Below are 15165 nucleotides of genomic sequence, written 5' to 3'. Positions count from 1 at the left end.
ACACGAGGTCTTGACCCGCGCGTCATCCATGTCAGCGCGGGAAGGAGATTAACTCCTCGAGCTTGCAAATGACAGTGGGCTGAAAAGTATGTTTGACATAACATCTCTGCCAGCATTCCAGATCAAAGTCAAGGCTGAATACCCTGAGATAGCCACGAAAGCACTGAAAACGTTGCTTCCATTTCCAACATCATATCGCTGCGAAGCGGAGTTTTCTGCAATGAATGCAACGAAAACTAAATTGCGGAATAGACTGGACTTAAGGAGCCTCCTTCGAGTATCGCTGTCTCCCATCACCCCTGGACAGAACCGTGTTGTTGCAGGGAAACAAGCCCAGAGCTCCCACTGATTCAGCGATATTGGTGTGTTGCAATGATTTTATATGCTCATATGGGGAAAATATGTGCTGTTTGTTTAATATCCAAACGTTACTTAAAATGTTATGATGCTATTGACTTATATAACCATATAACAATTACAGCACGGAAACAGGCCATCTCTGCCCTTCTAGTCCGTGCCGAATGCTACTCTCACCTAGTCCCACCTACCTGCACTCAGCCCATAACCCTCCATTCCTTTCCTGTCCATATACCTATCCAATTTTTCTTTAAATGATAATATCGAACCTGCTTCTGCCACTTCTACTGGAAATTCGTTCAACACTTACTTCAAGCTCCCCTGTCCTCCCCTGATAATTGACTTATCACTGTATTCATGCGAGGAAAATATGCGCTGTGTGTTTAATATTAAATTAGATAAACCCTTTTAGAAACGAAACTGAGTGTATTAGCCACCCCCCCCGAACAGAATCGCCAAAGACGATTTGTAGAAAAAAGTCGGCACGTACACGCATGCACAAGTCACGCATGTGCACTGGTGCCCGCGCAAGGCTTCATGGTCATTGTAGTCTTTCTCGGGGTAAACCGAACGTATTTGACTGCTACTCTTGCCCGTTGGCAACCCTCTCCCCCCATCCCCCCGGGTCAGCTGGCCCGCAAGAATATTGTCAATATTCAACCGGTCCGCAGTACAAAAAAGGTTGGGGACCCCTGATGTATATGACGCATTTCACTGTTTGTTTCTATATACATGCAACAAATCAAACTAATCTCTAGTCTTACCCTAGGATTCATCCTATATTCAGGGAAGGTTGCTTTAGATCAGAAAGGGCAGGTGATGGACAAATTACTTAGTTTGCATTTGTCATTGGAAAAATGTTAGCAGCTGCTATCAAACATGTTACAACAGGTATTCAGGTGAAGGCACCATGGTTTGTGGAATGCATTTTCAATTTGACCAATTTATTGGGGTTTCTTGAATTACACGTGTTTACACCATCTGAATTAGCTTGACTATTACAACCAATGGCAGATTGAAGCTTTGCCCTGTTTGCATATTGTAAATATTCCCATTCAATTTTTCTTTCAGGTATTATCAAAATGACTCACAGCTGAACCACTCAGCTTTGTACAAATATGAGCATGCAAATTATTTCAGAAAAATACAGGTCCACAATCCCTTATCTGAAATCCTTGGGGCCAGTTGCATTTTAGAATTCAGAATTTTTCGGATTTCAGACCCCCTCCCCCACCCCAATACCAAAAAACACATATGCTCAAGTCCCTTATTTAACCTGTCTCAGTGCGGTGGACTTTAGGACCCGGCGGCGCACGGAACCTACACACATCCTCCCGTATACTTTAAATCATCTCTAGATTACTTATAATAACTAATACGATGTAAATGCTATGCAAATAGTTATACTGTATTGTTTAGGGAATAATGACAAGAAAAAAATAAAAAATATATAGCTTCAAACAAACAATCAAACACATGGTAAATGACTTATTGGAATAAATGTAGAAAGTCACTGTCACTATAAAACTTCAGTAACTTGTCTTTCAGTTTATTTAAATTATATGCAGTGGTAGTTCCGACACTATTTTCTTCAGTAAGATGCCGCACAGACACACCACGATCAAGCCTCTGCAATAACTCCACTTTCTGCGTTATTGATAATGATAGCTACTTCCTTCTGTTTTTCTCACTGTAACCCATAGGGATATCTGCAGCTCTTTTTGACATTTTCACAGTGAAATTAAACACAAAGTCAACAGTGAACACAAAATATCAGCGAACAGCAAATGCACGTGTAACCAGTACAAGAGCTGAGCCACAACTGACGTCTGGCGGCCTCTGCTAGTGCTGCCACGTCACAGCTGAGTGACATCAGCTGTTGGCGAAAAAAAACTTCGGTTTTCGGAGCTTTTTGGATTTCAGAATTTCGGATAAAGGAATGTGCACCTGTACAACAGTTTCAAAATGTTTAACATTTATAAGTGTTTTAAAATTTTAAAACACACCAATCATAAAAGACAAGTATTGGAGTCTCGATATCGAAGGTTCTTGGGGTCCAGGTCCATAGCTCATTGTCAGTGGCTTCACAGGTTGATAGAACTTGGGCTGTTTACAGGGTATATGACACACTTAATTAGTAGAGGCAATAAGTTTTTGAGTCGGGAAGATATGTTGCTGCTTTATAAAACTCTGATTAGGCTGCATCTGAAGTATTTCATTCAGTTCTGGTCGCCCTATTATAAGGCCATAAGACGTTGGAGCAGAATTAGGCTATTCAGCTCATCGAATCTGCTCCGCCATTCCGTCATGGCTGATCTCAGATTCAACTCAACCCAATACGCCTGCTTCTCACCATATCCTTTGATGCCCTCACTGATCAGGAAACTATCAACTTTCACCTTAAATATATGCATGGACTTGGCCTCCACCACAGTCTGTGGCAGATTCACCACTCTCCTGCTAAAAAAAATTCTTCCTTACCTCTGTTCTAAAAAGTCGCCCCTCAGTTTTGAGGCTGTGCTCTCTAGTTCTGGATGCCCCCACCAGAGGAAACATCCTCTCCACATCCGCCCTATCTAGTCCTTTCGACATTCAGTAGTTTTCAATGAGATTCCCCACATTCTTCTAAATTCCAGTGAGTACAGGCACAAAGCTGCCAAACGCTCCTCATATGTTAACCCCTTCGTTCCTGGAATCATCCTCCTGCACCTCCTGTGGACTCTCTCCAATGATAGCACATCCTTTCTGAGATAAGGGGCCCAAAACTGTTGACAATACGCCAAGTGTGGCCTAACTAGTGTCTTACAAACCCTCAGCATTATTTCCTTGCTTTTATATTTTATTCCCCTTGAAATAAATGCCAACATTGCATTTGCCACCTTTACCAAAGACTCAGCCTGTGAATTAACCTTCTGGGAGTCTTGCACAAGGACTCCTAAATCCATCTGCACCTCTGATGTTTGAACCTTCTCCCCATGTAGATAATAGTCTACACTATTGTTCCTTTTACCAGAATGCATGATCATACATTTCCCAACCCTGTATTCCATCTGCCACTTTTTTGCCCATTCTTCCAATTTGTCTAAGTCCTGCTACAAACGCATTGCTTCCTCAGCACAACCTGCCTCTCCACCTATCTTCATATCATTCACAAACATTGCCACAAAGCCATTAATTAATTCCACTATCTAAATCATTGACAAACAATGTGAAAAGTATTCGTCCCAATACTGATCCCTGACGGACACTACTAGTCACTGGCAGCCAACCAGAAAAGGCTCCCTGCCCGTCAGCCATTCTTCTATCCTAGTATCTTTATTGTGACACCATAGGATTTTATCTTGTCAAGCAGCCTTGTGTGTGGCACCTCATCAAATGCTGTCTGAAAATCCAAGTAAGTGACATCCACTGCCTTTCTTTTGTCCACCCTGCTTGTTAGTTCCTGGAAGAACTCTAACAGATTTGTCAGGCAAGATGTCCCTTTACAGAGACCATGCTGACTTTGACTTATTTTATCATTAGTCTCCAAGTACTCTGAAACCTCATCCTTAATAATATACTCCAACACTTTCCCAACCATTGAGGTTAAGCTAACTGGCCTATAATTTCCTTTCTTTTGTCCTCCTCCCTTCTTAAAGAGTGGAGTGACATTGGAAATCTTCCAGTCCTCTGGGACCATGCCAGAATCAAGTGATTCTTGAAATATCATGACCAAAGCATCTGTTTTCTCTTCAGCAACATCTCTCAGGACTCTGGGATGTAGTCCGTCTGGTCCAGGTGACTTATACATCATTAGACCTTTGAGTTTGCCTAGCACTTTTTCCTTTGTAATAGCTCCCTGACACTGACAGGTCTCTGGCACCCTATACTAGTGTCTTACACAGTGAAAACTGATGCAAAGTACCCATTAACTTCATCTGCTATTTCTTTGTCCCCCATTACTACCTCACCTGCATCATTTTCCTATGGTCCAATATCAACTCTCACCTCCCTGTATCCTGCTTTATATTATTGGCTAGTTTGCCCTCATATTTCACCTTTTCCATTCTTATAGCTTTTTTAGTTGCGATTTGTTAGATTTTAAAAGCTTCCCAATCATTCAACTTCCCACTCACTTTTGCTACCTTATATGCCCTTCCCTTGGCTTTTATGCAGTCCTTAACTTCCCTTGCCATTTGCGAACAACTTCTTCTGTGAGACATATCTATTGTGTGCCTTGTGAACCATTTCCAGAAACTTCAGCCATCTCTGCTCTGCTGTCATCCCTGCCAGTATCCTCCTCCTATCTATCCCTGGGAAAGCTCTTCTCTCATGCCGCTGAAATTCCCTTATTCCATACCGATACATGTGACATGCGTCTCCCTCTCAAATTGCAGTATGAATTCTAAGGAATCCTAAGGGTTCCTTTACATTAAGCTCCCCGATAAGGTCGGGGTTATTACACAACAAAGATAGCCTTTCCTCAAACACGAGCTGCGCTAAAATGTCATCTTATAGGCATTCAACAAATTCCCTCTCTTGTGATCTGACACCAACCAGATTTTCCCAATCCTCTTGCATATTGAAGTCCCCATTATAATTGTGACATTACTTTTATTCCATGCCTTTTCCAGCTCCCTTGCAATCTCAGCCCCAAATCTTAGCTACTGTTTGGAGGCCTATACGTATATGATTCCCATAATGTTTTTTTTACTCTTGCAGTTTCTTAACTCCACCCACAAACATTCGACATTCTCTGACCCAATGTTACCTCTTTATAAAGATGTAACTTCATCTCTTACCAACAAAACCACACCACTGCCTATGCCTTCCTGCCTGCCCTTTCAATACAAAGCATATCCTTTGATGTTAAGCTCTCAACTATGGCCACCTTTCAGCCACGACTCAGTGATGCCCACGACGTCATACCGACCAATCTGTGATTGCGCCATGAGTTCATCCGCCTTATTCTGAATGCACACTTAAATACAGCACCTTCAGCCTTACATTCTTTGCCCTTTTGAATTCTGCCTCTCTGGTACAATTTAACTCTTTGCTCTTTCTGCATTTGTACCCAATAACAGGCTTGTCCTATTACATGGCATTACATTCATGTTATATCTATCATCTACTTGTAAACCTGCTCGGTCATCAATTTACATAACTGATTTACTTGTTTATTTATTATGTTTTATTTTATTTATTATTATTATTTTCTCTCTCTGCTAGATTATGTGTTGCATTGAACTGCTGCTGAGTTAGCAAATTTCACGTCACATGCCGGTGATAATAAACCTGATTCTGATTCTCCACTGAGGAGCTGTGTATTTGCAGTGAGGAATGGTCGGCCTGCTCCTTCTTGTCCAGGTTGAAATTCAAGTTGCTCTCACACCATTCTGCCAGCTGTTTTACTTCCTCTCTGTACCTCGTCTCACCGTTGATGAGACCAACCACTGTTGTGTCATCAGTAAAAGAACTGGATTCAGTTTGAACTGGATATAGTAAAGCAGTCATGTGTCAGCAGCGAGATGAGCATGCAGCCCTGGGGCGTGGGTGCTCAGTGTGGTGGAACTAGAGAGGTTTCAACCAACACAGATCGTTAGTGGCCTTTCAGTCAAGAAGTCCAGGATCCAGTTACAGAGAGAGTTGTTGAGACCCCACAAGGACAGTTTACTCACCAGAATCTCAGATATGATCTTATTAAATGCTAAGCTGAAGTCAATAAACAGCATCCTGATATACGAGGCACCATTTTCCAGATGGGACAGGATGGAGTGGAGTACAGAGGCTAAGGCCTCTGTGGATCAGTGGATCAGTTTGAGCAATGTGTGAACTAGAAAGGGTCCGATGTAACAGAAAGATGTGATCTAATGTAATCCATAATCAGCCGCACAAAGCACTTCATCATTGTTGAAGTCAGTGCCACTGGACGGTAGTTGTTGAGACAGGTTACTGTCACCAGGATGATGGTAGCCACCTTGGAGTCTGAGGGGACAGTAAACTGTCCCAGAGAGATGTTGAGGGTGTTTGTTAGGATTAACTGGGCTGCATAGTTTCTCAGCACCCATCCAGGTGTGTTATCAGGTCCCACAGCTCTACATGGAATGACCCTGGATAGATCTTCCATATGGGCTGCAGCCAGATAGGAGAGTGCCTACTTCTCTCATCAGCACCTCGTTCTGTGCATCAAACCAAGTGTAAAAGATGTCAGCCTATCGGGAAGTGAAGTGTAACTGTTGTTGCTGCACAGTGTGAACTTAAATTGATTTAAATTGATTTTGCTACTAATGCTGAGAATACTACAGTCTGAATGCCCTGCCAAATGCACCTCACGACTCTGGTGTCATAGAAATGGCTGCATATTCCCTCTGATTAATCCCGTTTTGCCTTCCTGATGGCACAGGAAAGCATAGCTCTTGCTGACCTGAGAGCTGTTTTACCCCCCGATCTGAAAGCAGCATCCCAATCTTTCTTAACAGTGCCCAGACCTCTGTTGTCAGCCATGGCTTCTGATATTTCCTCACATAGACGTGTTCAATAACAGTGACGTCCTCAATGCACTTCTCCATGTTGTCAGTCACAGTTCTCTCATATTCATCAATATGTTAATGTGGTATCCATAAGTAGCCACCTCCCTGAACATGCTCCAGTCCATGTTTTCAGAACGGTCCTGTAACACTGAGATTCTCCTTCCAGGCAGGTCCTTATCTCCCTTTGAACTGGTTTGGCACATTTTATCAGTGGTTGGTATGCAGGAATTAGCATAACAGATAAAATGGTCAGAAAATCCATGTGGGGACAAGGAGTAGCTTTGTATGCACCAGCAATGTTGGTATAAGCAACACGCATCAAAGTTGCTGGTGAACGCAGCAGGCCAGGCAGCATCTATAGGAAGAGGTACAGTTGACGTTTCGGGTCGAGACCCTTCGTCAGGACTAACTGAAAGAGGAGATAAAGATTTGAAAGTGGGAGGGGGAGGGGGAGATCCGAAATGATAGGAGAAGACAGGAGGGGGAGGGATGGAGCCAAGAGCTGGAAAGTTTATTGGCAAAAGGAATATGAGAGGATCATGGGGCAGGAGGCCTAGGGAGAAAGAAAGGGGGAGGGGGGAAGCCTAGCGGATGGGCAAGGAGTATAGTGAGAGGGACAGAGGGAGAAAAAGGAGAGAGAGAGAAAAAAAAATTAATAATAATAAATAACAGATGGGGTACGAAGGGGAGGCGGAGCATTAACGGAAGTTAGGGAAGTCAGTGTCAGACTTCCCACCCTGCAAAAACTCATTTCAGGGAGGTCTCAACCTCATAGCAGTCTGTGTCAATGAATTTGTTAATTTTGCAAGACATCAAATTCACAGGTGTTTTGTGAGACAGCTGACTTCTGAATTCTGTCTTAATGTGCCATGTTCACAATAGCTGCTGGCTTGGTTGATGAGCAGACATAGTTTTGTGCTATTTCTGAATCAGGAAACATTTTCCTGAATAGCTTGCCTGTGTGCTTACACACCTGGAATGGCAGGTTATGCTCAACGATGAAAGATGTAAAGTACACCTCAGCTCCAGTGACCTTCTCTGTCAGACTTTGGTTTTCTGCTGAAAAGACCTGTGAAATACTTGAGCAGCCTTCCCTGAGCTTAGCCTCCCTAACATGTTGTGTTCCCTAAAAGAAATAAAAGCATAAGGTGTGTCCTTATTACAGGTGTGCGCCGCTTAACGTCCATTCGGACAACGTCTGATCGCATATACGTCCGCAGTCACACACACATATTGCCTGCAATAGTCGGGATCAGAACTTACTTTTTTTACATGGAAATGAGGGATTTGAAATGAGGGATTTTAAATGAGTGATTTAGAAGTTCTGTATCTTCAAGTTCAAGTTTATTGTCATCTGGCTGATCGTCCACAAACGAAACAACCTATGTCCGGACCACGGTGTAGCCACAATACATATATCACACACACTGCATAAAACAACATGTTACCATATTATTTAATAAAGTGTAATTCAAAATGCATATAAAGTGCGCAGCAGAGGTAAACAGTTCGCTGTCCTAATGACGAGACCTCAGTGGGAGCTGGGTATTTATTAAAATCGGTTTTTCTTCTGAAAACGGCTGCACTTAAACGCAGCCCATCGCGGGCTTCGATGTACCTGTAAGTGGAAGTGTTTCAGGGAAAAAAAAAACCCAAAGAATTTGCTTGCTGTAAGCACGTTTTTAAAGATGTCTTAGCGGACGATTTTGGAATTTCGCTCCAATTTAAACCCCGCTCTAATTCCCTTTAAGACGCCAACGCACCCCGCCCGTATAGGACAGCCTCGCGTAGTCAGGTTGTCACCGCCAGCCTTGGGAATTTCTTCGCCAGGCTTTTGTACTTCATCACTGACAGTTGACCGGATCATTTCAGTGTCATTACAGATGGCAGTAACTGAACTGATGGACTATGGAAGAGAGAGGTCGACTGTAAAGCCCACCCACAGAGAAAACTGATCAGTCTACTTAGCACAAAGAGAGATCAAGCCAGATTCATTCATTTTCTTTCTTTCTTTTTCCCCTCTCCCTCTCTAAAAAATCGACTTCCGGGATATCGTATATAATTTGTGGGCATCAGGGAGCCGCTATCAATATGTGGGAGAGTTCCGGAACTCCCAGGAGAGGTGGGATGTCTGCAATGTTCATGCCATCAGGTTGGAGGCTACCCAGACGGAATATAAGGTGTTGTTCCTCCAACCTGAGTGTGGCTTCATCCTTACAGTAGAGGAGGCCGTGGATAGACATATCAGAATGGGAATGGGACGTGGAATTAAAATGTGTGGCCACTGGGAGATCCTGCTTTCTCTGGCGGATAGAGCATAGGTGTTCAGCGAAACGGTCTCCCAGCCTGCGTCGGGTCTCGCCAATATATAGAAGGCTGCATCGGGAGCACCGGACGCAGTATAGCACCCCAGCCGACTCACGGGTGAAGTGTCGCCTCACCTGGAAGGACTGTCTGGGGCCCTGAATGGTGATGAGGGAGGAAGTGTAAGGGCATAAGTGTTGGTATAAGTCGGGTCTAAAGTATTCTCACCACTAGGAGCAAAGTCAATATGCTGATAGAATTTTGTGAGGGTTGTCTTTAGGTTAACATGATTGAAGTCAGAATCAGTATCAGGTTTATCACTGGCATGTGCCGTGAAATTTGTTAATTTAGCAGCAGCAGTTCAATGCAATACATAATCTGGCAGAGAAAAAAATAACAACAATAAAATAAAACAAAAATAATAATAAACAAGTAAATTAATTACATATATTTACATATAGATTTTTTTTTAAATGTACAAAAACAGAAATACTGTATATTTTTTAAGAAGTGAGGTAGTGTCCATGGGTTCGATGTCCATTTAGGAATCGGATGGCAGAGGGGAAGAAGCTGTTCCTGAATTGCTGAGTGTGTGCCTTCAGGCTTCTGTACCTCCTATCAGGGCCAGATTAAGCTAGTGCGGGGCCTGTAGCATATGTTATAAAGGGCCCCTAAATTTAAAAAAATGCACATAAGTATTGAAACATAAATTATTTACTTGCATATTAAAGTAATTCAATTTTTTTCATTTGCTGTACAGCCAGATAATATGACAAATGTCTGACACTTCAGTAATAGTATTACTTACATGTAGGTATCAATTTCAAATGTCAAAAGTAACAAAACTACAATTTAAAAGTTACATTTTCTAGATTTAGCATGAGCAAATTTGTTGATGATACTGGAAATGGCTATTTCACGCAGAAGTTCGTGTTCAGTGCTCATTTGAGTGAGATTGTTCAATCTGTTTTGACCCATGGTGCTCCTTAGTTCATTTTTAATCCTTTTCAGTTTTGAAAATGAGCATTCTCCACTACAGTTGGTAACCATGAGTGACAAATAGATGCGCATTTTCTACATTTGGAAAACATGACTCCAAAGAATTGTCAGTTATCAAACGGTACAACTGTAACTCTGCAAGGTCTTATTTGGCGCCAATATGAGAAGCAAGATCAATTTTCAACAGTTCAGTAAACTGCACAAATTCTTCATCAAGACTTTCTTCCAGATCTTCCGGATATGACTTAATAAGATTTGATGACCTCTTTAAGATCTCTTCAGGTGTAAACTACTGTAACTGATAAAGGAATCCAAAAACACCATTCACCTTTAGATAAGCTTTCTGCTTTTTTGACAGGGTAGAAAGCAAGCTGTCAATAATGGCAAGAAATGTTCGGCTTTTAAACTTCTGAGAAGGCGTTTGAGATTCAACAAGTGGATCAAGAGTGCTGGAACCACTGAAATCATCATACACACGATTTTGCTTGTGTTTTCTTTGAGCTTGCTGTTGATAATCTTCACACTTAGTTAGATCCTTGGCTTTTTGCTCAATGTCTGAAAAAGTAGACCGCATAGCTTGTATATATCCATGCAAGGATTCATAGAGTGCACAAGCTATGTTCAAGTCTTGGCCAGAAGATTGCAAAGAAGCACTGGTCATTTGAAAACGCTGAAATACTTGATCCCACAATATGACCATTATTCCTGTTTCCAACTTCATCATGGTTGAAAGTAGTCCACACACTCTAATCACAAAATAATCTGCAGATGCTGGGGTCAAAGCAACACTCACAACACTCTGGAGGAACTCAGCAGGTCGGGCAGCATCCGTGGAAAAGATCGGTCGACGTTTCGGGCCGGATCCCTTCATCAGGACTGTAGGGGGAAGGGGCAGAGGCCCTATAAAGAAGGTGGGGGGAAAGTGGGAAGGAGAAGGCTGGTAGGTTCCAGATGAAAAACCAGTAAGGGGAAAGATAAAGGGGAGGGGGAGTGGAGGCAGGGAGGTGATAGGCAGGAAAGATGAAGAAGGAATAGGGGAAAACACAATGGGTAGTAGAAGGAGGCGGAACCAAGAGGGAGGTGGTAGGCAGCTGGGGGAGGGGGCAGAGTGACGTAGGGATAGGGGAAGGGAGGGGGAGGGAATTACCAGAAGTTGGAGAATTCTATGTTTATACCAAGGGGCTGGAGACTACCTAGACGGTATATAAGGTGTTACTCCTCCAACCTGAGTCTAGCCTCATCATGGCAGTAGAGGAGGCCATGTATGGACATATCTGAATGGGAGTGGGAAACAGAGTTGAAGTGGGTGGCTACTGGTAGATCCTGTCTGTTTTGGCGGATGGAGCGGAGGTGCTCAATGAAGCGGTCCCCCAATCTGCGTCGGGTTTCACCGATGTAGAGGAGGCCGCACCGGGAGCACCGGATGCAATAGATGACCCCAACAGACTCACAAGTGAAGTGTTGCCTCACCTGGAAGGACTGTTTGGGGCCCTGAATGGTGGCAAGAGAGGAGTTATAGGGACAGGTGTAGCACTTGCGCTTACAGGGGTAAGTGCCAGGTGGGGGATCCGTGGGGAGGGACGTGTGGACCAGGTAGTCACGGAGGGACCGATCCCTGCGGAAGGTGGAGAGGGAAAGATGTGCTTAGTGGTGGGGTCTTGTTGAAGGTGGCGGAAGTTGCGGAGGATAATGTGCTGGATCTGGAGGGTGCTGGGCTGGTAGGTGAGGACAAGGGGAACTCTGTCCCTGTTGTGGTGGTGGGAGGGTGGGGTGAGAGCCGAAGTGCAGGAAATGGAGGAGGTGCGGGTGAGGGCATCATTGATGACAGCAGAAGGGAAACCACGATCCTTAAAGAAAGAGAACATTTGAGATGTCCTGGAACGGAAAACCTCATCCTCAGAGCAGATGCGGTGGAGACGGAGGAACTGGGAATAGGGAATGGCATTTTTGCATGTGGCGTTGGGGGAAGAGGTATAGTTGAGGTAGTTATGAGAGTCAGTGGGCTTGTAGAAGATGTCAGTGGACAGTCTGTCTCCAGAGATGGAGACCGAGAGATCGAGAAAGGGGAGAGAAGTGTCCGATATTTCCCACTTTCTTCAGACCAAGGGTGTACCTATGGGAACTCGCATGGGCCCTAGCTATGCCTGCCTCTTCGTTGGTTATGTGGAACAGTCTGTGCTCCAAACTTATTCTGGTACCGCTCCCCAACTTTTCCTTCGATACATTGACAACTACATTGGTGCTGCTTCCTGCACCCATGCTGAGCTCGTCAATTTCATCGACTTTACTCCAAACTTCCACCCAGCCCTCAAATTCACTTGGTCTATCTCGGACACTTCTCTCCCCTTTCTCTAACATTGACTTCTCTAACTTGCGCGAATACCCCACCTCCCCCTCGTACCCCATCCGTTATTTATTTATATGTATACATTCTTTTTCTCTCTCTCCTTTTTCTCCCTCTGTCCCTCTGACTATACCCCTTGCCCATCCTCTGGGTTTTTCCCCCCCTCCCCCTTTTCCTTCTCCCTAGGCCTCCTGTCCCATGATCCTCTCATATCCCTTTTGCCAATCACCTGTCCAGCTCTTGGCTCCATCCTTCCCCCTCCTGTCTTCTCCTATCATTTTGAATCTCCCCCTCCCTCTCCCACTTTCAAATCTCTTACTAGCTCTTCCTTCAGTTAGTCCTGACGAAGGGTCTTGGCCGGAAACGTCAACTGTACCTCTTCCTAGAGATGCTGCCTAGCCTGCTGCATTCACCAGCAACTTTGATGTGTGTTGCTCTGATTTTGTTAGGGTAGATAGTGGTAAACATACTCCTAAAAGTCTGTAAGCAGAGGATAAAGATCAAGATAAGAAGCAAGAAGTGTTTAAGAAGCAGTGGAACAGAGACTGCTACAACACTTAACAAATACCTGGACAAGCCAAGACACACGGGCTTACAGCCCAAGTGGTGTTGATGGTTGGCATGGGCAGAAGGGCCATATGTATTCTGTTCTGTATGGCTCCATAACTTTATTGCTTGAATTTAAGTTCTAACTCGCCCTACCGTTCTGAATTCATTAGATTCACAAATGGATATTGTCCGCAATCCTGTTTAAATCAGGTTTATTGAAAAAGTAACCTTTATTTGTTTTGTGTTTCAGATGAAATTGTTGAATTTGTATATTAAACGTGCACAGACGGGATCCAGCACAAGTGGCTCGGCGTCAGACCTCACCGGTCAGAGCTAGAGTTAGCAGCTGCTTTCTCATGGGTCTCCAGGGGAAGGAACTGCTTGCTCTTCGATGGAACTTTCATCATGGCTCTACACAGCAAATGACTTCCCTCAGTCTGCATGTGACTGTTACACCAAAATTTATTCCAAATCAAAGGAGACAGTATTAGTCAGTTCAGATAACACTCAAACCTTCTCGCCCAAGATCTCTGCGTCTTTTAATTAAAAGTTTACCAGTATTACTGTTGTATAAATAAAATGCTAATTATGATTAAAGAGGAATGCATTCAGCTTCAGAAAAAAATTTTCTTTTGCTTCTACCCAGCAGCGGTATTGTTTCTTTTTGCAACATAATTTGCTTCTGGTTAGATTTCACAAATAATCAGTAAAGGAGCAGCCTGCGATAAATCAGAGTGGAACCGGGTTGATGCAGAAACAACCTGCCTTGTTTTCAGTGCATGCTGTCACAACAAAGCCCTAGGGATTGTAACTTTATTTCACGGAAAGTAGGGATCTAGAATTAGCCAGTTTTCCTGTGTTACCTTTTCGCCAACTTGGTCTGTGTTCCTTCAACAAAAGGAATACTAACCGTAGCAAAGGAAGGTAGAAGAGTCTAGCATCCCTGACGTGCTGTTTCTCAGCAGCACATTTCAGTGTCGATGTACAGGTTACATAAGGCTTGTACCATTTCCAAATGGATATGAACCACTCTTGCCATCACACCTTCTTCAAGCAGAGTGCATCGGAATGGAGTGTTCTACACAAGCACAGTCAGTACGTAACACTCATGTTCAGTATGTAGTTCTTAAGTTCTACTAAAATGCTGGTAGAAAATCCATTGAGGGTTTTGCCTAGTCGCTTTCAGTAAGTAGACAGCAATTACAGTGATAATGTTACTGGCCTGCTTTCTGTGTTGAAAATGTTCCAGGAACCTAACATTTAAAAGCAACTATCTGTACACATTACTGTGCGAAAATCAAAAGATTTTGATAGCGTCCATTGTGGAAAGCAAGTACAATTGATAAATAGAAAAATGACAGCAGCTTATATTTGTGTTTTCTCTACCTCTGCAGCGGGTAGATTTTCTTTCAACCTGCTAAGTTCCACTTTTTAAGGAAAAAAATTAACGAAGTCTACCACTATTAATCAGTAGCTAATTTGAGTCATTCATAGTGACAAATGTTGTCGTAAGCCAATACTGGAACTAGGTTTGTTGCCAGCTTGTTCAGTGATGATGTGCAAATGGACCTTGGGGTGTGAAGTCCAGAGCAAAAGTGAAATGAAATCGAAATGAAAAAGCAAAACATGAATCAGACTGTTTTGCTGCTGTTTGAACGTTGCTCTTTTTGTTTTATGAAAAATTTATAGAAATTTATTTAAAGATTTTAAGGGAACTGTTTATCTGTTTTTAAGCCCCTGCATCAAGAATATAGTGGTACGTGAATGTTTATTTGGACTACACTATTATTTGATGTATTTATAGTTATGTGCTTACAAATGTGCATACACTGGCAATAAACTGTATATAATATCTCATTCTTGTCACCAAGATTGATTATTCCATCATCTAGTTTTAAAATGTTTTAGAAAATATTGGAATCCAATATAAACTGCAAAGTTTTGTCATGATGAAGATTTAGTAATTTGTGGCATGTGGATTTTGCCATAGTTACTCATTTGAGTAACTTTCAGTGGGTTTCTATGTCTCAATTTCTTATTTTAGTTATGCAGAGTTGAATTTATTTGTGGCTTGTGGGAAAAAATATGCATTTTGAAACTAGG

The 15165-nt window shown here is 42.9% G+C and overlaps 1 protein-coding gene across 7 annotated transcripts in view; it reads left to right on the top strand.

The window, feature by feature from the left end:
* The window catches only part of clasp2 (cytoplasmic linker associated protein 2), a 358715-nt gene extending 343803 nt beyond the window's left edge, over positions 1 to 14912 (top strand). For all 7 annotated transcript variants that reach the window (XM_072252438.1, XM_072252433.1, XM_072252430.1 and 4 more), the window contains one exon: positions 13313 to 14912. In XM_072252438.1, coding sequence (XP_072108539.1) covers positions 13313 to 13399 — 87 coding nt within the window. In that variant the 3' untranslated portion in view covers positions 13400 to 14912. The remainder of the gene's footprint in view (positions 1 to 13312) is intronic.
* The last annotated feature ends 253 nt before the right edge of the window (positions 14913 to 15165 follow it).

This window comes from Mobula birostris, chromosome 1 (assembly GCF_030028105.1).
Source record: "Mobula birostris isolate sMobBir1 chromosome 1, sMobBir1.hap1, whole genome shotgun sequence".
Taxonomy (NCBI): domain Eukaryota; kingdom Metazoa; phylum Chordata; class Chondrichthyes; order Myliobatiformes; family Myliobatidae; genus Mobula; species Mobula birostris.
This window is presented reverse-complemented; position numbering and strand designations above follow the sequence as displayed.